Raw genomic sequence first — 22,396 nt, 5'->3', positions numbered from 1 at the left:
ACAAACCCCAAACCAGCTCACTAACAAAAAAGTCAACCCAAATCAGATAGTGAAGAAATCCACACATCAATCTGAGATAGAAAGGGTATGGGGGACGCGATACAGGGGCTCAAATTGATTAGCAAATGGTGCAAAAGTCAGCTATCCAAAATCCGTCTCTTTATTGTCATGAATTCAAGAAACTCTTATCTTGACAGAACTTTGTGTTATAAAACTGAGCAATTCTTTAACAACCCTTCCGAGCAGACAAGATTGGTGGAGGAGCTGAACAAGTAGAAACTCAAAAAGAACAGTACCGTTATGTCTAGATTGGCCTCCTCCAGTATATGAGACTCGTGTTAGTTTATAATCTTTGCAGCCGCTAAATAGATCTGGGGAGATCTATCCTACCAAGGCTAACACTGATGTGCTGCCAAGTTGGTTGGGGTGGCTTGCCTCAGCTGCCTGGGTGAGACTTGAGGTACATGCAGTGTGAGTTTTCATGAAACCCTGAACTGGACCAGAATTCTAGTATTGCATTGGACCTTAGAGATTGATGAGAAAAACTGGAATGTTACACCTGACCCCTAGACTCGATTATGATACTGCACTAGGGGTCGGATTTGGCTGTCTTTGATATGCCAATCAATGAGATCCTTAGAGGGGGTCAAAACCAGGGTATGTTGGGACAATTCGAGAATTCATCTGAGTAGGTGATCATAGTGACAGGATCAGCCCCTTTGTCAGACAAAGTGAATGATCAGCGATGCACTCTCTCTGATGGAAACCAAAACTGTCAGCAATCGATTTCAACCATTGAAATTTGTTTTTGCAAAATATATTTATATAGAGATATACATACATATATATATATATATATATATATATATATATATATATATATATATATATATATATATATCATGGTTTCAAAATGTTTGCAAAATGTTTTAATTCCCAGGATCCATGTGAGTAGAGAGTGTAGCACTATACCTTGCAGCCGAAGGAGAGGTCATCTCTTGTCGGGAAGTGCTTGATCATTATGGGCTGAGAGGTTAAGTGTAAGACCATTGAGGATAATACCAGATGGGCTAATCTTGTATATGCCCATAGTCCTTTGGTTTGTATAAGGTGGCTTGACCCATAGACCATTTAGTGTAAATGTTGGGCCCATTAAGAGCCCATGGTGATGGACTCAGGAGTTCACTATCTCATACAGTGAATTCGGCTTGGCCTTGTAACAAAGGTTGGGCTGAACCCATGTGGCTAATGTGTAGATCAATGTTTGGGTCTCATGCCACACAAGGATATCCGACTAGGCAGTAGATAGGAGGGTAAGTGAACAAATGGACTTAATGGGCCAAAAGCCCAAATCAAACTAGCTTAATGTGATTAATTAGAAAAGGGCAATTTTGGGATTCATATCAGTAGATAGGATAAGGGATTATCCTTATCCACTCAGAGAGTCCAAATCCAAATAAAGATTTGGATCAGGAAACTCCTAATTAGATTAGGAGGGTTGATCTTTATCTGTAGATAAGATAAGGTATTATCCTTATCTCTTAAAGAGATCCAGATCTAAATACAGGATTTGGATTAAGAAACTCCTAATGGGATTAGGAGAACCTCTCTTTAAAGGCTATAAATAGAGCAGAAAGGGGCAAACCAAAAACACACGGACATAGAAAAGAAGAGAGATCTTCTAGTTCGCAAATCACAAGAAAGAAATCTTGTAGTTCGATTGCTTCAAATTTCTACCCTTTCCCGATCTTGCCGCTTCTGCTAGTTCGATCTCCACTTGTAGGAGCGATCAAGAAGAGTTCTTGATATTATCTTTTGGAGAAAAGATAATTAGAAGTCATGCCCACCTGTCCTCCATCGAGTTTTTGCTGAAGAACCATCCTGTTGATTCTGCTCCACCCTATGTTGTGTCATTTTCAGTGGGAGAAGTCTTTGGTATTCTCCTTAGGTGTGAACACTTTCATTGGGGGTTACTACTACTCCGTATTAGCTATATCCCTCTCCTACCTTTTGGTTTCAGATCTGGTTTAGTTTAGGTTTGAGGTTGATCTTTGAAAAGACAGTTTTCTAAAATGGGGAATGTGATTCCCACATGGGAGAGAGAGAAATTTTTTGAAATTTCGCCCAACCACCTACAGGGTTCGGCCATCCATATGATGGATCTCTCATCCCTTCACTCCCGACGGGACTTCTTTGAGGCCTTCCTCTTTTTCCTTCTCTGGAAGCTCTTCAGAAGGTTCTCCGCATCGACCTCAGGCATGGCTACTACAAGAGAAAAAGAAAAGGTTAGTCGCAAGCTAAAGAAAATTCAAAGTAAAAAAGAATATGAGTAACAAAGTGAAGGCCTACCAGGAGAGCTCAGCCCAGCTCGCACAAGCTTCTCCTCGGCCAAGAAATCTCTCATCTTTAGGCCACGGTTCCTCTAGGAGTTAACGACCACCCTGGTTTCCGCATCTAGCCTCACCCCAGGGTTTTTAATAGCCACCCACCAGTAAGTCGGGAAGGGCCACCCCTCAGGGTTCCAGACAAAAAAGTATCTCCTTTTTCAAGCCCGTATTTTGTTTGGGCTGCCGAACAGGATTTTGAACCCGGGGCGAGAAGAGATGTAGTAACTCTGTTGGACATCCCCGCACAGGCAAGCAGAGTTCTTTTTAATTGAGTAGATCGAGCTAAAAACATCTAAGGATAGAGGTGGTTATACTCATGGAATAGGGAGATTTTACCTACTATAGTTTGGATGGAGTTTGGGTGTAATTGGTCGATGGTGATGTCAAAGAACTTAATTATTTCTATAATGAATGGGTGGAGCGGGAAGCGTAGCCCAACTATGAGCTGCTCTTCGAAAATCGTGAGCTCATGGTAACCATGAACCCAAGGGTACCGACCCAAAGGAATACTGAAAACTAGGTTATCGGGAAGACGACAATGAGCTACCAAGGACAATAGCCGTCTGAGGTCATAGTAAAAGGCCCGAAATCATCTGGATCTTGACCCCGAGAAGAAGAAGGGACCCCCTCTTTGGAGGACTGTCCCTCCTCCCGAGCTGCAAGCTCCTTAGGCCGAGATGGCCTGCCTTCGGGTAAAGAGGTTTCTCCTAAGGGGCAAGGGGGGAACTACCTAGCGAGGAGCTGACCTCACCAGCGGGAGCCGAGGACTACAACTTGGCACCCTCAAGCCCACTAGAGTCACTAAGAAACCTATCTATGCCAGCACTAGACATATTGAAATAGGAATAGGAAAGGAGAACAAACTAAGGAAGAAAAGATGAACTCACAAGAAATGATGAAAACGACCTCGAAACACAAGGGAAGAAGTGGTGAGTTGAAGGACTCCGATGCGACCTCGGGAGAGCTCAATCACATGATTTTGGGCGAAGAAGAGGGGTCCCTTGGCCCCATATTTATAGCTCACCACATGGCGATCAATGACTGAGACCTACTCGATCCAATGGCTCTCATGAAAACCGGTTGCACGACACCCAAGGGCGAAATCGGTTGAGCGCGCTCTTTGACGTCCGCGGAGTCTATAAATAGTGTGACGTCCACACGTACCCAGGACGTGATTTGGGTCATTTCATGGTTGAGCTAAACGGTTGAACAGGCCCGACTAGCAGTTCACTCTTCAGATTGTCAGACCTCATGTCAAATCCACCTAGATCGTCCATGAACTCCTCGCACTGGGTTGGGACCCCTGGTACGAGGAGTGGGGGCAATTTGATGAAGAGTGATTTGGCGCGACCTAGCAAGAAGGGGACATGTGGGCACAGCCTGACTAAGAGATGACAGCTCAGCCCGACAAGCCTAGTTCGCAACAATTGAGCTCGGGTATTCAATCACCTCAGCACAGGGTCACCTCAGCGTAGAGTCACCTCAGCATCAAGGCACCTCGGCAAGTATCAGCTCGGGGCTATTGACCTGGACCACCATGTAACAATCCCGTAAGTTTCTCTAGTAGACTTCGAACCCCATGGGATCACGCCGCGTAATAGTAGGCCTAATCTTCTCCCCGCCTGGATCGGGCGAAATTAATAATCTTTATTAATGGATAGCGTTACCCCCCAATTAAAGTGGAAACAGGTCCCATCAGGACAAAGATCTCAAAACTGATCCGCAAAACCCACGAAGGTTCAACTATATAAAGGCACCAACCCCAATGACACAAGGTACGCGTGATTTTTCTAATCTCTAGCTCTCTAGCTCTCAAAGCTTTTTAACTCGCATCACAGTTTACTGACTTAAGCATTAGAGTGACCTCGCCGGGTTAGCCACCCCGGGTTCTCTGATTCATTGTATTGCAGATTCACCTAGCTCGCTGCTTGATTAGAAGCCAGATCATCCTCCAACAGGGAGTAGTCAGATCACACCACATCAACTATGTATTTATTTATGTACTATTTGTCGATATTTTAATTTTATGTTTTATGCTATTAATTTATTTATGAAATTTGTATGTATTTTCTTAGTGTATTCATATTTTTACCCATATGTTTACATTTCAAAATGAATCTATATTGTATTCTAGTTGTTTGACATGATACCCAATACCAATATTTTGAACCTTGCATAAAATAACACGAATATGGATCTACTCATTCCGGAGTACTCCTCACACCAACCTCACATTGCGTCTCAACCGCATGTCAAGAATGTCTCCCATACTTCTTTGTATAGTTATTCATGGAGAGATGTTCCTAATAGACGGTGGGATGGGGCTGTGAGAAGAGATCTCAATTCAAATAAAAATGCACCGCAATCCGCAAAGTATCATTTTGCTGCAGCCGTACAAACACAGTTTTGGACTCAGAGCTATTTTTATAAGAAGATCAGTTAACAGATAATCAGGCCTCGAGAAAATCGCCGACTAGGATGATTATCAGATCGGTAAAAGTAAGAAAAATTAACTGACGCACTAACCATGGTTAGATAAAATGGGGAGAACGAGAATCTCCGCTAAATTGGAGGACTGAAAGAAGTTAATACAGAGGGGAAAAAGGAGGTCTTGTTGCTTTTGGACTCCGAAATTCTCGGCTTGAGACGACGAAGCAAAATTACTGTTTTCTTTTCTTTCCGTTTGTATTTTCGATTTTCTTTTCCTGCGGGAGTTGGACGGAACGATAGATAGATTTCCGATTTTCTGTAAACATCATAGGATCTGAAGTTGGTTTTCTGTGTTATAAGGGAGAACAGTGGGTTGATTGGAATTGGAATCGCTTCTCTGTTTTGGGGTTTCTTTGGAGCTTTCGATGGGCAGATTCTGACGCCATGAGGAAGAAGTTAGATACCCGCTTCCCTGCTGTAAGTTCTTATCTGGATGTTCCTTCCTCTGTCATTGGGTTGTTGGTAGTTAATGATTTGATTTGCTTCGTCTGCTTTGATATTGGCTTTCTAGGTTGTTCTTTGAGGTGATTTGGTGGCATATTGATGGGTGGATTGGTTCTGGTGATGTGCTATTTTGCTTTTTGGGCTTTGGGTGTGGGTTTCTGATTTTTTTTCCTGTTAAGTTTTCTGGGTAGTTTCTCTTTCGACGTTGTGATTGGGGTTTCTGCTTTTTCATTGTCTTTTCCCATTTTGAGGGATGAGAGAGAAGGTTTTTGTCATTCAAATAATTTTGACTGGTTTGGTTCCTGATTTTTCATTTGAGATATTGCAGTTAAGTTTTGATATTATGTTTTCCTCATTCCCCTTCTCTTTTCCCTGATTGAGTTCCTCTGCTCGGTTGTTCAACTACCGACATGATTTTCTGAGATATTTAGCCTTATTTTGTTGGAATCTTCGTTTAGTCCTTTGATTAGGTGGATAAACCTTTTTAGTTTAACCCAAAATGTTGGAGTTATTTCAGAGGGAGTTGGAACATCTAACATTATTACGATTGTTATTAGAACTTTTTGGGGCTTTTAGTGGGTTGAATTTATAGTGGATTGAGTTGTTAACTTGTTAGTGGGTCACTCGGTCAAAGTTGTAATGGGTAAGTACTGCTTCAGTGCAAGTGATCTTGAAAGTCTATTTGATGGCCTCTTGCATGTAGGATCTGCTTATTAAGTTAGAATTCCTTTTGAAACAGTTTCGTCGTTTTTCCTAGTTGAAGGGCAAATAAGAAAGGAGAAAGTTTTCAAGGCAATTACAAGGCAAAATGGAATATAATGGCAGGATTCGTTATTCTTAAATCTGGTTGGGGCAAGTCCTGGCTTGGCTCATTCTATGCTTACCTAAGATACTTTTTACTGTTGAGAATCTCTCTCCCTCTCTCTTTTCTTTTTTCTTTTTCTGTTCTGTATGTAATCCATGCATGGAATTATTAGATCATTTGCCCTGAAAGGTGTTTTAATTATTGGTTTTGACTTGACTAGGCATCTTAGGCAAAAGATCCTGTGTGCCAGAAAGAGTTTTATACTGTCTGTAAAAACTGGTAGAGCAAGCTGTTCAACCTTGAAACTTGATATGCATTGGTATCGATGTAGTCTATAAGATTTTATTTAAGAAAATGGAGGGCAATTATGGACAAGTTGTTCCAAGGTACATGCCTGCGTTTCACAATAAGTTACATGCCCACTTGCACAGAGATCTCAATACTATCAATTATTCCAGCAGTGCATTATGACTTTACAAATACCACAAACATGGTTAAAATGTCTGTCTGTCATATTCTATCCTGTAGTAAAACTTTTCTGTTTCCTTCCTTTCCCAATTCCTATTATAGTTTCTATCTATTCATTTTATTTTTGGATAATCAGACATCAATGTTTTGGGATTTTTTGGTTCTTAGAAAGCTAAATTTTGCTTGGGAAAAACTTGGAAAATCTTGAACACTCCTCCAATTGTAATTATACAATGATTTTCTTGTAAAAAATACCGATATGTGACAGTAATGGTATCCCAAATGTTTTGTCTCCTTGTCATTGTCTTACAACAATTTGGTTCGTCAAAATTAAATTTATCTCCTTCACCTTTGGTGCAGTATTTTAAAATTGGGAAGCATAAATAAAGCACAAGGAGTTTCTAGGGCTTGAGGTGCCATGTGCCCTTGCACCTAGGCAAAGTAAGGTGCCAATGTTGAAAAAAAAATTAAAGTAAACTTATTTAGAAGAATAAGTGAATATAAATCTGGAAGAAATAAAATATTTCCAAATGCTTTTTTAGTTGGCTGAGTTACAAGCTTTGCTGGATGATTTAATGATAATGGAGGTGCAAACTTTTTCTTTATTTCTTTGGTTGAGGGTTGAGTTCAATGAGGGAAGGGACTTGGCTACTTAAGAACTCTGTCCTAAGATTTTATTTTGTTGCATGCACAGTTTGGTTATGTAGAGCACATAAAACTCTATATAACCTAAATTATGAAAACAGTTGGTAGGCAGTTGGTTAATGGCTACAAGGTTGAACCTCTCTTGGGGTCTTTGACCCAAATTTGTGCTGTTGTTCATAGCACAGTGATATTGTTTTCTTGGTTGCTATGTTACATTATCATGGTTCAACAACCTAGATGATGCTCAATTGTTCAAGTTGACTAAATGGAGAAAAAGCAGTTTAATCATTTCTTTAAGTGGACAAAAGAATTCTCTGGTTAGCAAATTTCTTATTTGAGATATTGCCACTTATTGGTAAAAACGAGAGTTCTATCTGCTGCATTGATGTTTTCTTTACGTGTTCCCTTCTCCCAAAAATGGAAGAAAGGGAAAAGAAATGCTTTGTTCAATTTTGTCTTGCTTTATTTTCCCTCTTTTGGTAAGAGAAACTGCACTGATCATGACAAACACAAGGTAAAAAATCAACTCTATCCATGGAAGGCAGAACGACATAGAACCTCTATTAAAACGATACAAGAAAACTACTGGGAAGGGTGCTGACTAATAAAATAAGATCTTATCGCCTCTCCTTGAGCTAACCAAAGTACCAAACTATCTGCCGAAGTGTTGGGTGATATTGTAGTCCATCTGAATGAGTTGTTCACTAAGCCAAGGGTTTTGCCTCTGACCATATGTTGAAAAGCCAAAGGACTCTTACTTTCATATTCAAACCATCTAATCATAACCTGTGAATTACCTTCTACTACCATCTGATCCTGAAGTGATAAAGCCATCAACCCAAGACCTCGAATGAGGGCTTTGATATGTGCATAAACCAATTCACCCGGTCAATAGGACTTGAATAAGGCATCTTTTATTGTTGATTCTCCTGTTGATCTTATTTTCTTGGGGTTTTGGGCTTCTCATGGTGTTTCACTTCTTAAGTGATGGGAAATGGGGATATGATTTCTGTGGATATAGCTTGGGGTATCCACTATATCATTGCTCGCATATCTAGTTTTGAAGCTAAGTATCCTCAATGCTTGTATCTTGTTAAATTAATTTTTTACATATAAAGATCTTTTAGGCATGGTTTATTAAGGCGTGCAGTCTTACATTTTTAAAATTGTTAATGTTATAAAGTGTAACCTAGAAGTGTCCATGCAGTATATGTTGTCTTGTTGTATCAGGTGAGTGTCCTACACCAGTGTCTTATGCATAACAGGTATCTGGGTATAACAGGCTTTGAAAGAACCACCTCATTACAAACTACTTGTCATCTTCTGATATGCACCTAGTGTGACTTCATTCATGCCATAATCTATTACCTTTCCTGCCATATTCCAGTATGCTATGCATTTACTGGTATCTGGGTATCACAGGCTCCGATTAGTCACTGACATCTCTCCCCCAAATGAACCACCTCATCATTACAAGCTCCTTGTCATCTTTTGATATGTGCCTAGTGTGGCTTTTTTCATGCCATAATCCATTACCTTTACTGCCATGGATGAGTGGTTGATATGGAAGAGGAAGCGAATTAGCATCAACCTCATTAACCAGAATATATTTTTCTATCTCTTGATCTGTTCACAAGCTTATTTGCACTGTGACTGCTACATCCAAGTTCCAGATTGATGGCTTGCACACTTTATCTGAGAAATTTAAAGCCTACTAGCCATATGCCCTAACTTTTTATCAGTTGAATGCAAGTTGTAAACAGTAATCACATGGCTCACCCTTAAAAGTTGAAAAGGATTGAGCCCAACCTCTGGTTTGAGCCAAAGGGCTGACCTTCTTTGACTCACTTGGCATTAGCCTGCGAATCACAGGACAGAGAGAGATCGTTTCTACTCATTGCATGCACTGTCTACTTTATCCCTACTATTCTCTTATGGCTGCCTGATTTCTCCCTCTTACTATGAAAGCTTGTATGTGGACCTTGCTCAACTGCTCCTCATTTCCTCAAGACTCAAGTTTAGTTCTATCCCCTTGCCCATCAACATCAAACTGTAGAATTAGTTCTCCACTTCCTTGGTTAACCTCAGAAGATGCATTTGCTTTTATTAACCTCCATGTCAAACAGACCAGGCAACTAAAATAAATGCCTATTTTTGCATCTATAAGAACATAAGTAGAAGCTAATAAGACCAACCCAGAGCTCTTGGATTGACAGTTAAGAAACTGCCAAAGGCGTCTTCACTGGATAGAGAAGTAGTGCTACACCAGGTGTGCATGCAAAGGGATTCGAAAAAATAGAGACCCACCAATTTTGCTAGCCTCAATGTGGCTAATACAATCAAAACCAAGGAGACCCATTGGTCCAACAGCAAGCTGATTATGAGCATCAACTTTATCAATAAAAAAGAGAATCATCTTCAAGATGAAAAAAAAAAATCTACCAAAAATTGTTTCTCTAGCATTTATCAAAAAAAAAAATGTTTCCTCTAGCTTTTTAATCAGCAATTTGTTTCAACTAGCAAATGTTAAAAGTGATCGAAAGGGAACATGTTAAATATGATTAAACATAGTCTATGAAAAATAAAACCTAGAGGGTGGACACCTTACTCTATTATTGCAAGTAAACATTTGTGTTTGTGTGTGATAAAACAAACAATAGAGAACAAAGCAAACAAACTAAGGGACAAAGGCCTTGTTATGTTAAATTCAGCAAAGATGTACAAGAGAGTGTGACTATGTTTGGGCTACAATAGATGGGGGTTGTCCCAGAAGGAGAAAACAAATGAAGGGGAAGAACCCCTGATTTGACATAGATAGAGATGATTCTCTATTTTCTTTATAGAAGTTAATGAAAATTGTTGAAGAAGAAGCTTATACACTTAAAATTTGTAAATCCCTAATATAAAAATGCCTAGGCAAGGCATAGGGTGGCTCAAAAAAGAGTCTTGGCTGAGTCAATGGGTTCTTAGCTTTGACAGGTTTAGAATTAGACCGAAAATACAGATTTTTCAAATATACATCATCATTGTATGTCGAAAATGGTCCTGCTGTCTACCTACTTCCATTAAGTATGCCCTTTAGTCTGTTAGAAGTAGTTATCCCACAAGATTTATCCAGTTGATGAATGAATGCGATATGTAGGAGTTGCCCATGTTACCCAGAGAAGGTTTAGACATATTTTGCTTTTCGATGATCCTTTTCTATCCAAGGGCATCTCCTTTGGTATTGTTTGTCTTCAGATAATTTCTTCCCCCTTCTTTTTCCTTTCTAGTCAAGATGCAATGCAAACTATGAATAGGCTAGCTACATAATTGGTTTCCTTTCACAAGATCTAACACAAATACTCGCCTAGCTACATTTATGGGGTTAGTGGGTGATGTAGTAGGACTGGAACAAACTATCACAAGACAGAGAGAGAGGAAGAGAGAGAGAGAGAGAGGAAAAAGGGTAGAGGAAGAGAAAAGAGAGAGTTTTCGTGTGAAGGGAGATTGGGTGGTGCTTACTAGGGGGACCTCCACTCTGCGGCTATTCTTCTCAATGGAGTGAGGCCTGGAGATACACCAAGAGAGAGAGAGGAGAAAGGTAGAGGAAGAGAAAAGATAGAGAGTTTTCGTGTGAAGGGAGATTGGGTGGTGCTTACTGGGGGGACCTCCACTCTGCAGCTATTTTTCTCAATGGAGTGAGGCCTGAAGATATACCAAGAAAGTTGGAGATTAGAGTGGAGGGAGTTTTCGTGTCAGTCTGGTTGGCTTCTTCCATTGAAGCAAGCTTGTGGAAGGAAGCAAGAATGGAGGGAGGAGAACAGGTGGAGGAAGCAGTTGCACGTGGAGGAAGCATATTGGACGTCTCAAAAAAATCAGGGTCTTACACTGAAATGGGCCAACAACTTTTGGGGAGTCATAAAAACAAGGGTTTTTTGGAAAGTTGGAGGCTTAAAACACAAGTAACCCCTCTGACATGTAGCAGGTCTTTTTCACAGGTGGTTGGGAACAATGCCACAAAAGTTTTAAAGTTGGGGAGGGGGATAAAGAAGAGGCAAGTTTTAAGAAGCTGACTTTTGGGCCAACAAAGAAACTGGGTGAACTGGGGGTGGGTCGAAATGGTGGGCATAATATTTAGGTGGGGTCGGATAAGAATGCTGAGCTTGTGTACCCTCTTATTTCTCCTGGATCAAGGGAGAAAATATTATTCAGTTGGGCCCAGTTTTGAGCCCATTTCTAAGAAGCCAAGGTCACATGATCACTTAAGTCCACACGTGACCACAGGGAGGTCACATGGTCACTTAAGTCCAAACGTGACCACAGGGAGGTCACATGGTTACTTAAGTCCACATGTGACATGGAGGTCACATGATCACATAATGCAGCACGTGAACAGTGGGAGGGAACCTCTGATAGGCGATGTTAACCATCTATCATCTTCATTCTCGAGTTCTTCTACTCGTTCTCGAAAGGGAGGGCAGAGTCAACACTCAAGTTGCTCCCTGCAGTGGATCCCAGCGAAGAACCTGAATCGGTTGTCGTCTGAGAGGCAGAATCCAAGAAGCATCAAGCGGTCTGTGTTAGAAAGGCTAGAATCTGGTGTTTGGCCTAGAGAAGAAAGCAGTAGTAATGAGGACTTTGAGTCAGATGGAGCCTCGAGTCTGGGTAGTCTCGATCCGTGCACAAGACAAAAGTTGATAGAAACAAGAAGCTTGAATGCAGAGGTTCTATTCTTAGAAGTAGAGGGGACTGTTGCAGACTATTCCAAGGAAGAAAGAAGTGCAAGAGGCGCTGCAAATGCTGGACAACTCCTTCTATCTCAAGCTGAGGAAGTCAATGTAATCTCTTGGGGCTCTCGGGATTTAAATGGAAAAGCTCAACCCTCTCTATTGAACTTGGATAAGGATGAACCAGAAAGGGGAGTACTGGAGTCGGGTCTTCAAGGGAGTAAGTTAGATGTTGCTGTTAACTTTACCATGAACACTTTACGAAAGTTCCCTTGTAAGGAAATGATACCAGACTCGGTCGTCTTTGGCAAACAGTCCAGTCCTAGCTTCTCGAATGCTCTCCCTAACCAATCAGGTATGATTGTTAGTTTATTTGTAGATACTAACCAGTGTGATATGCCTGAAACAGATGTACCAGCATCCCATCCAGAATGTGCGACAAAAGTATGCTTAGAGGTGGAAGAAGGGAGAGTTGGGGAAGGCAATCTTGAAGAAAAGAGTAAAGAATTAGATGAAGCTTGGAGACTGATTTGCATAGAGTTTGAGTTACTCAAACAAAATGAAGAATATATGGATGGGTTCGATGAAGTGGTCATGGGTAGGGGAAAGGAAGGGGATGGCCCTGTTAGAGAACTTCAGACCTCATTAGTGGAGGTTTTTGGTGAGGGGGATCAGGCTGAAAGAAGTGAACAGGTGGAAACATTCAATAAGAGGAGGGAGGAAAAAAAAAGAGAAAAAGAAAAGAAGAAAAGGTTAGAGGTGGAAAGATTAATTTGTGACATAGAAGGGAACTTAGAGTTTAGTGATAGAGGAGATAGGAGAAAGGGATTGAAGTAAGGAGTTGTGGTTTAAGGTTGAGGGTGTTCTATTGGTTTGTGCCTATGAGGATAGTTAGCTGGAATGTTAAGGGTTTAGGGAGTGCAATGTAAAGGAGGGTGATTAAGGACTTACTTAAAAGGGAAAGGCCTGGCATTGTTATGTTGCAAGAAACAAAGTTGGCAAAGCTGGATACAAGATGGGTGAGGAGTGTGTGGAGTAGGATGGATTTCAGCCCCATCTTGGGGAGCCTCAGGGGGGATTGTCACACTTTGGAAAGATGATGTAGTAGAGGTAGTGGAGGAGTTAATAGGGAGATTCTTAGTTTCCATCAAATGTAAAAATGTAGAGGATGACTTCACTTGGGTGTTAACTAATGTCTACGGTCCCAATAATTATAGAGAAAGGAATGACATGTTGGAGAAACTGTATGCAATTCAAGGTTTATGGGAAGGTCCATGGTGTTTGGGAGGGGATTTTAATGTGATAAGATTTTCTGAAGAAACTAATAACTCCCAACAAACCATCACAACTAGCATGAGAAAGTTTAATAGCTTTATTGCTGATTGTGAGTTAAAGGAGGTCCCACTAGTGCAAGCTCGATTTACTTGGTCTAACTTACAAGAAGTGCCCTTGTGGTCGAAGTTGGATAGATTTATCTTTAATGTTGACCGGGAGAACTATTGGGGAAATTTGGTATCTAGAGCTTTGCCCAGGGTGACCTCGGATCATTGTCCCATAAGAATAGGTGTGGAAGATTTTATCAGTGGACCTAGACCCTTTAGGTTTGAAAACATGTGGCTAACCCACCCGGATTTTGTGAATAAAGTAAAATTTTGGTGGAATGAAGAATTGAGGGGGACAAAATGGAAAGGGGTAAGATTTCACAAGAAACTACAGAGGATAAGAGCCAAAATAAAAGTTTGGAATAAGGAACATTTTGGAAGACTTGAGGAGCAAAAAGTGAATCTAATCTCTAGGATAGAAGAGTTGGATGAAAGAGAGGATCAATCTAGAATGGAGGAGGGGGAGAGATTTCTGAGGGGACAATTGAAGAAGGACCTAGAAGAGGTCCTACTGAGGGAAGAAATAAGCTGGAGGCAGAAATTGAGGCATAGATGGATTAAGGAAGGTGGTGGGAATACTAAGTTTTTTCATGATGTAGCAAATGGGAGGAGGAGAAAAAAATTTATGTCTACGTTAGAGGTAGGGGGGAGGAATTCACTAACCAAGGTGATATTGCTAGGAAGTTTGTGGAACATTTCAAATCGATTTACAGAAGACCCTTAGAAAAGAGGAGGGAAATCGAAGGGATTGATTGGTCAAAGTTGGAGGAAGATCAGGTTAGGTGGTTGGAAAGAAACTTTGAGGAAGAAGAGATAGGAAGGTGGTGTTTTTGATGGACAGGTCCAAAGCTCCAGGATCAGATGGTTTTACAATGGCTTTTTACCAGGATTGTTGGGAGGTGATAAAAGATGATCTTTGTGAGGTTTTTAATGAGTTCGCAGAGAAGCATATAGTCAGTTGAGGCATTAATTCAACATTCTTGGCCCTAGTTCCAAAGAAAGTTGATGCTCTCCATCCTAAAGATTTTAGGCCAATTAGTTTGGTGACTAGTATTTATAAAATCCTGGCCAAGGTCTTGTCTTTAATGATTAAAGAAATCCTCCCCTCCATTATTAGTCAGGCTCAAGGGGCTTTCATCCAAGGGCATCAAATAATTGATCAGATTTTGATTGCCAATGAATGTGTGGAAGAGATGAAGAGGTCCGAGCAAAGAGGCTTTGTTTGTAAGTTCGATCTGGAGAAAGCCTATGATTTGGTGGATTGGTAGTTCCTACTAGAGGTTTTGAGGAAGTGTGGGTTTGGGGAAAGATGGTGTAGTTGGATGACTAGTTGTGTTAGCTCTTGTCACTATTCCATCCTAGTAAACGGGGTAGTGAGGGATTTTTTTTTTCCAGCTAGTAGGGGAATCAGACAAGGGGATCCACTTTCACCCTTCCTCCTTACCTTGGTAGCTGATGTGTTTAGTCGAATTATCACTAGGGCTTATAGGGAAAATGTGATAAGGGCTTGGAGAGTAGGCACAAACCGAATTCCAGTCACTCACCTTCAGTTTGCAGATGACTTACCTTCTGTGAGGGAGGTTTCGGTGAAGTGGAAAATTGAAAGAATTGATTACAATTTTTAAAGGAGTCTCTACTTTGAAAATCAATCTAGGAAAAAGCTACATAGCCAGAGTAAATTTAGTTTTTGAGGAGGTTGAGGCGATTGCAGGCTGTCTTGACTGCTCCATTTCCTCCTGGCCTTTGTCTTACTTAGGGCTTCCGTTGGGAGCAAACCCTAGGGAGAGTAGGTTCTAGACCCTAGTCTTGGAGAAGTTAGAAAAGAGACTAGTTGTTTGGAAGAAAAATTATCTCTTTGGGTGGGGGGATCACTTTGATAAATGCTACCCTCATGAATCTACCTACCTATTATCTCTCTGTCTTTAGGATACCGCCTAGGGAAGCGAAGAAGTTGGAAAAATTGATGAGAGATTTTCTATGGGAACCGGGAGAAGGTAAAAAAGACCATTTAATTAAGTGGGGGGTTGTGGGTAGAAGCAAAGAGGAGAGAGGATTAGGGCTCGGGAATGTGCTTAAAAAGAACTTGGCTTTGTTAGGGAAGTGGTCTTTGGAGCGGGATAGACTTTGGCACGAAGTAGTGAAGAGTATTCATGGATGTTCAGAGAGTGGTTGGGATGCTGGTGCATCAAGGAGGGCTAACCTAACCACACCTTGTAAAGCAATTCACAAAGTTCTTCCGTAGTTCCTTAGTTGTGTTAGGTATGATGCTTGTTCAGGTAATTCTATTCGGTTTTGGGAGGACATTTGGGTTGGAGATCTCCCTCTGAAAGACCTTTTTCCTTCATTGTACTCTGTTTCCTTGTATAAAAATGAGATGATCTCAAAATTCCTTCTGTCGAATTTATCCTTACCAACTTTGTCTTGGGATTTTGGTTTCCGTAGAAGATTAAGGGATGGGGAAATTGAGTGTTTGTCTACTCTTCTATGTCTCCTTGATAAGGTTTGGTTGGATCCCTCAAAACCTGATAAAAGGATTTGGGCCATTCACCCCAAAGGGTCTTTTTCTTGTGGTTCCTTTTTCAAGTTCCTCTGCCAATCTCCCTCTCATCAGAGTTTCCCTTTCAAAGAAGTCTGGTGTAGGCTGGTCCCCCCCAAGGTTATGGCTTTGTGTTGGAAAGTGTGGCATGGTAAAGTAAACACGATGGACAACCTACGAAAGAGAAGACCCGTCCTTTGTATTTCACCAAACTAGTGCATTCTTTGCAGATCTCATGGTGAGGATTGTAATCATCTATTTTTATCTTGTGTCACTTTAGAGCTCTGGGCTTGGCTTCTATCTTTGTTTGGGTCTAGTTGGGATATGCCAGCAGAAGTAAGCACAATCTTTAACCCTTCTTTCTTCTCTTGGCCTCTTAAAAGAGGAAGGAAAATGTGGAGATGCTCACGAGCGGCATTGTTATGGACGGTATGGGAAGAAAGGAATGCCAAAATCTTCCAAGAGAAAGGAAGAAGCAGTCAAACCTTAAAGGACTGCATTTTGTCCAGGTCTTTACATTGGTTAAAGACTCTAGAATTATTTAACCATTTTACTTTTGCTGATTGTTGGAAGGATTGGAAGTTGGTAGCAAGCTGTTCCTCCTACAAGGGAAGGGCAGTGACTAGCTTGGTCCCCCCTCCTCTTGGTTCTTTGAAGCTGAATTTTGATGGGAGTAGCCAGGGTAACCCGGGTCCCTCTGGGATGGGAGGTGTACTGAGGAATGAGGCTGGAGAGGTTGTCTTAATCTACTCTGGCCCTTCAGGAGTTGGGAACTCTATCCGGGCAGAACTGCTAGTTGCAATACAAGGAATACTTCTTGCAAAAGAAGTGGGTGTGGAGCAGCTTCTGATTGAAGGAGACTCTATGACAGTGGTGGACTGGTTAAATAATCCGGAGGATGTCACTTGGAGCTACAAAAATGAGTTAAAGAAATTCAAATGGCTGACAAGAAATGTCTTGTTAAAACAAGTAGGGAAACATTGTTCTGGGCACGATTGTAACTATTGTTTTAATTTCAACATTCACGTTTTCTCTGTTGTAGTTTGTGTATTTGCTGTTTGGAGAGGCTGCTCCTCGCACCTCTAAGGGGATCTTCTTGTATCTATTCATTATTTTAATGGAATTGATGTTATTTATCAAAAAAAAAATAAGAGAAGAGAGAGAAATCCCAAGGAATCACTCGAAGGGGGTCCTAGAATTACTCTAGGGTTTTCAGGAATCACTCCATACAGCAAACTTGCTCTAAGAAATCTTTATTCATTCATTAGCTTCAAAAGGAAGAGAATACATCCATTTATAGAGTGATTTGTGTGGCTCGGGATACTGTTCACCGTAATTACAAAAATGCCACTCCTTGTCTTGTCCATCAAGAAACACAATAACTTTCTATCTACTAATGCAAATAAACTGAAAATTGAAAGACAAGCCCTACTAAACTAGAGGAACAAGATGTTATAGCCCAGGTCCACACAGGACTAGTTAAAATGACGAAAATACCCATACTGTCCAAATATACAGAAATACAGAAAATTTCAGAAAATTCCAAATTTGATTCTTCAGCTCCTGCATTAGTGGGTTCAGAGGGTTTATCATTTCACCATCCACTCTTGCATAGAGGACACTACCAGTGAATGCCATCTATTTATGTATTTGATATTTTATCATAGATTAATCTCATTTAGTTGACACTGGAACCACACTTGAAATGTATACGAGTATATCCTTTGCTTCTTTCTATTTGGTTCACTTTACCTTATTTTCTGTAGATTATTTCTGAGTTAATGTGCATTATGTATATGATGTTTCTTTCGTTTGGTGCTTCAGAAGCACAGATTATTGTTCATTTTAGTTATTCTATGCATTTTATGTTATAGATTCATTCATTTCTGTCTTCACTTCCAATAAGAAGGGGAACAAATTTCATTGATGCGCAGTGTAGATGTTGGATATCCTAAAATTTAGTCATGTTATCTGATTAAAAGGTTCCTTTTGACAGTCTCGGATCAAAAAGATAATGCAAGCAGATGAAGATGTTGGAAAGATTGCAATGGCTGTGCCTGTTCTAGTTTGTGAGTACTGAACACTTTATTTTTGATAAATGTGCTAGTACTGAACACTTGAGCAGTAAGAATAGCAAAAAATGAATAAAATAAAGTCATTCCTTTATTGGATATTTATGAGATTCCAGCATTTCAGGAATAATTATATTACTTGCTTTTTATACCCTTTTTCTTTATTTCTTTTTTGTTCTTTCTTATAATCTCATATCTTATCATATCTTATCACATGTTTGATTCCATTTTATTATTTTTGATGAAGTCTGAAAAATTCCGCTTGGATAAATTGCAGCTAAAGCATTGGAACTGTTTCTGCAAGATCTTTGTGATCGGACATATGACATAACTCTTCAAAGAGGAGCCAAGACCATGAGTGCTTTACATTTGTAAGTGATTGTTTCTAGCATTTACTTTTGAATTTTCTTTATGAAAGCTTAAAATGGAAACACTGGCCTTCATATTTGATTTCCCTTTCCAGTAGAAGTTGGTCTCTTCTTTTTTCCTGAAAGTTCCTGTGTTTATGCCATGGCCTAGTCAAACCCACAAATAAAAGCAAATATGGATTTGGGATTAATTCTTGATCTTTGATACGTGTTATTTATTTATTTATTTATTTTTATCAGCACAGTCTGATGATAATTTTCTACCACAAATTACAGAAAGCAGTGTGTACAGAGCTTTAGTGTGTTTGATTTCCTGGGGGAAATTGTTGGCAAAGTTCCAGATTTAGGTGGGTCTGATGCTGTTGGTGAGGACAGAGCTGTTAAGAGAAGGTTAGGATAAGAGTTGTTTTCTGTTGTCTGTATGAAGGCATATGGGAAGAATTAGTAAATAAGTAGTTTGTACTTTTTTCCAGGAAAGCTGTAGATGATGATGGTGACAGTGATGATGAATTAAAGAGGACTAGAATGGTAAGCCATCCTGATGTAATTTTTCTTTATAAGCCAGATATGCATTTGTTTTTAAGTTCATTAATTCCAATAAAACACATAATAATTCAAATCTTTTGTATCCTACAAATAGTGGAAGCTTACTCTATTGTGCACGTATTGACTCTGAATGATAGAGGAAGTTTATATTTTGCAGCATGAGATGGGCCACAGCAGCACCAGTGGAAGAGGGAGGGGGAGAGGCAGAGGAAGAGGCCGTGGGCGAAGTAGCCGTGTGATAGAGAGGGAGAGTGCCCAATATGATAAGTGTGAAGATGATCCAGATATCTCTCCTCAACACAATGATAGGCACCATCTTAACACTGAAAGGCTGGATAATGGAAATGAGGCTAAGGAATCAAAAGAAGGCATGATAGTTGGTAGTAGTACCAATGCAGTAGTCCGAAACTTTGACCTAAATTTGGACTTGGATGAGAATGGTGATTCCTCTGCCATGGCAGCAGCAGCCCCTGCCATGTCAGTGGAGCCTCCTGAGATAAAACACGAAGAATATCCTGGCTGGTCACTGTCTGAAATGGACAAAATGGCAATTGATCCTGTTCAGCTTGCCCAGCTTAACAGAAGGCTAGATGAGGATGAAGAAGATTATGATGAAGAAGGATAGCTGACAATTAGTAATCCATCTCATAGAGGTTAGAAGTAACTCCTTGCCCTTACATATAGGATAGATGGTAATATGTCCTCTCTTGGGACATTGTTAGGCAGTTTAGGGAAACCAAGAGAAATGAACACACACACATGTAATTTCTCAACATTGAAGATGAAATATGCTTCACCTCTAGAAATGCTGAAAGGGGTTTTTGACCTTTCTAGTATCTGTAATATATGTTTATATCTCCCACTAACAAGAACAATTTCATACACATTTCTCTGAGCATTGGCAATCCTCAGTGTACTCTGATCTTTAATAGATATCAAGAGAGAATACTCATGAAGCTATAGCATTAAAATTCTAGTGTTGAGGTAATTTTTCCATATATTCTGATTATAAACTCCTGCTGTGTCATGCAAATATTTTTTAGATGGTATCCAGAAGTTGCGTGTCATTAATTTCTGTTGGATGACTCTTTTAGGAGTTACATTTCATTTCACTGATGGGGATGTGAAGCAAATAATTTATATTTGCGAGTGCAATAGCAAATGGTATCCTCAGAAGGCTTGGAGGTTGGGGAGGTGGGGACAGTTGTCCAAATGGCATTGCATGATGAGATAGTTAAATGACACTTTGGAATTAGGCATTAGACATATATGGGGTAGGCCGAGGTTGAGGAAGGATACCAAATGGGGCTCAGCAAAAAGCCTGTTTAAGGGGAAGGGAAAGGGAAGGGTGTTGGGACTAATGGCCTTGCCCAAGAGGGGAGTGTATTGGGTAGAGTTCTACAAACTCTAATTGTGATGGAATTTAATCCAAATTCACACATACTTGAGAGAATCAAGCTCAAAACTCTTCCCCCGAAACTGAATCTAATAAGCCTTAAGGAATATACAGCAGAAGTCTAGAGGCTTAGTAAGTTAGGTTCAGCAGTTATTTAACATGAAACACTTGAAACAGACTCTTGAACTGAGAAACCTACAGCTACAAAACAAATAAACAAGGTGGTAGTAGCAGGAGTTACAGTGGTTAGCAATCAACAATTAAGCACAAGACTGCTAACAATGAAATAGCAACTAATAAATAAATTGAACAGTTAAGAGTTGCAGCCTACTATCTTGGTTATTGGTTCTACAGTTAATAAATAATAAGAGCAATAAATTTAAATAACTATAGAAATGTAAAAGATTAGTTGAAAATAAATAAGCACAATAAAAGACAACTGAAATTGATTGTGTGTGCCTTAGCAGCTAGACTAGTAACAAGTAGTAGAGAAATGGACCTAGCTACTACACAAGATAGCTAAGATATGAATCAACTATCAAAATAATCAAAACTAATCATAGAAAAGTAAATATTATTGAAATGTAATAAAAGTGTGGATGCAGTGTGAAACTAGACTAAAATTACCCTTTATTTTTTATTTGAGTATAGGTATAAAAGTCATTTTATTATAATTTCAATACCAGCTTTTATGGCTACTAAAATTATCATATTTATGTATTTAATCCATTTTTTATTGTAAAGGCTGAAAATTTAAGTTCAATTATTTTTTCCACCTCATTTAATCCCCTCTCATTAAGTCTTTCACTTAAGGTATTAAATCACACTTTTTCTTATTAAATCATATATTTAAGTTATTTTCCATTAATAAATACTATTAATTAGATCTACGTCTATTTTTAACAATATAATTCCATATGTTTTAAAACTGACTCAAAAACAAAACCATTATTTATCCAAGTGGTGACTAAGCAATTCAACCATCCAAATTAAATTGATCAACCTATGAAGTTATAATTAGGTAATAAAAATTTTAAAATAGAAATAAATATAGAAAATTACAAAAATGTAAAAAAAATTAAACACATTTATGATTTTTTTATTATTAATCAAATTAAAAAAATAAGTGCACATAATAAACAAGAATTATTTTTATTGATAATGAAAATGAAATACATAATTTAATAATGACCAAAAATGAAATATAAAAATTAATAATAAATAATTCTACTTTTAGGTTAAATGTATTAACTTTTAATGTCATAAATAAATAATAAAAATTAATAAAATATAAAAATAAAAGATACATAAATTTTACAAAAAAAAAAGCATTCAAGCACATGTATAATATCATATATTTATCATATTAAACAAAAAGTAAGTGTGACATTAAAATTATTTTTACATAAAAATAATATAGAAAATTTGAACACATCTATAATTCTATATTTACACTACTATTAAAAATATGAATAAGATTGTGGAACTTTCTTTTGACTAAAATACTCTTTTAAATTTAGTCCATATTTAATTCCGTGGTTTAAATTGTAAATTGAATTACTATTTTTCACCTCATTCAATTCTCTCTATTTAAATCTTACATTTTTTTTTTTATAAATGAACAAAAGAAAAAAGATAAAGCATTACAAAAAGAAGAATCTAGCCAAGCAAGTAGACTTACGAATGATACTTGAAAATTCACAACTTGATCTGATTATCACATATTTGGATGATGTGTTTATGTAAGCAGATTTGGATTTTGCAATCTGCATCCAATTATAATAAAAAACAAAAAAGTATAAAAACAAAAAATAAAAAATACATAAAGTTTATATAAATTTTGAATATATTATTATTATCATTATCATCATCTAGAATTGTTACGTGCAAAGCACGTGCACTTACTAGTGAACAATAAATGTAAATAGCAATGACAACAAATGTAAAGGTAGTTATTAAGTTCGTGTAGTTGGTATTTTTAGTAAATCCAATAGCTATTATACATGCACTAATAGAACTTATATCTTGTAGATAAAAAATAAGAAACAAAATAAAAGAAAAGAATATGCAAGGTCCCAAGTATTCAAGTTAATGCAGTTATATGAGAAGTTAGGTTTGGCCAACCTTACTACCTATGTCCTCTACATT

The 22,396-nt window shown here is 38.8% G+C and overlaps 1 protein-coding gene across 1 annotated transcript; it reads left to right on the top strand.

The window, feature by feature from the left end:
- The first annotated feature begins 4,770 nt into the window (after positions 1-4,770).
- On the top strand, positions 4,771-19,823 carry LOC148871692 (uncharacterized). The gene is made up of 6 exons (XM_088972301.1): positions 4,771-5,294; positions 17,863-17,935; positions 18,216-18,309; positions 18,583-18,696; positions 18,780-18,834; positions 19,010-19,823. Exons 1-6 carry the CDS (start codon positions 5,262-5,264, stop codon positions 19,475-19,477), a joined length of 837 nt encoding a protein of 278 aa, XP_088828427.1. The 5' UTR covers positions 4,771-5,261; the 3' UTR covers positions 19,478-19,823.
- Positions 19,824-22,396: the final 2,573 nt, after the last annotated feature.

Source organism: Nelumbo lutea, chromosome 2, assembly GCF_056320005.1.
Source record: "Nelumbo lutea isolate HS-2025 chromosome 2, American lotus-T2T, whole genome shotgun sequence".
NCBI classification, from domain to species: Eukaryota; Viridiplantae; Streptophyta; class Magnoliopsida; order Proteales; family Nelumbonaceae; genus Nelumbo; species Nelumbo lutea.
The sequence above is the reverse complement of the archived record's forward strand: the minus strand, read 5'-3'. Positions and strand labels throughout refer to the sequence as shown.

What these genes read in the sequence shown, in the direction of transcription:
- LOC148871692 (XM_088972301.1), top strand. Translation starts at nt 5,262, where the DNA reads ATGAGGAAGAAGTTAGATACCCGCTTCCCTGCT. An exon ending in TAGATACCCGCTTCCCTGCT is followed by an intron (nt 5,295 to 17,862) that starts GTAAGTTCTTAT and finishes TCCTTTTGACAG; the next exon opens with TCTCGGATCAAAAAGATAAT. An exon ending in AATTAAAGAGGACTAGAATG is followed by an intron (nt 18,835 to 19,009) that starts GTAAGCCATCCT and finishes TATATTTTGCAG; the next exon opens with CATGAGATGGGCCACAGCAG.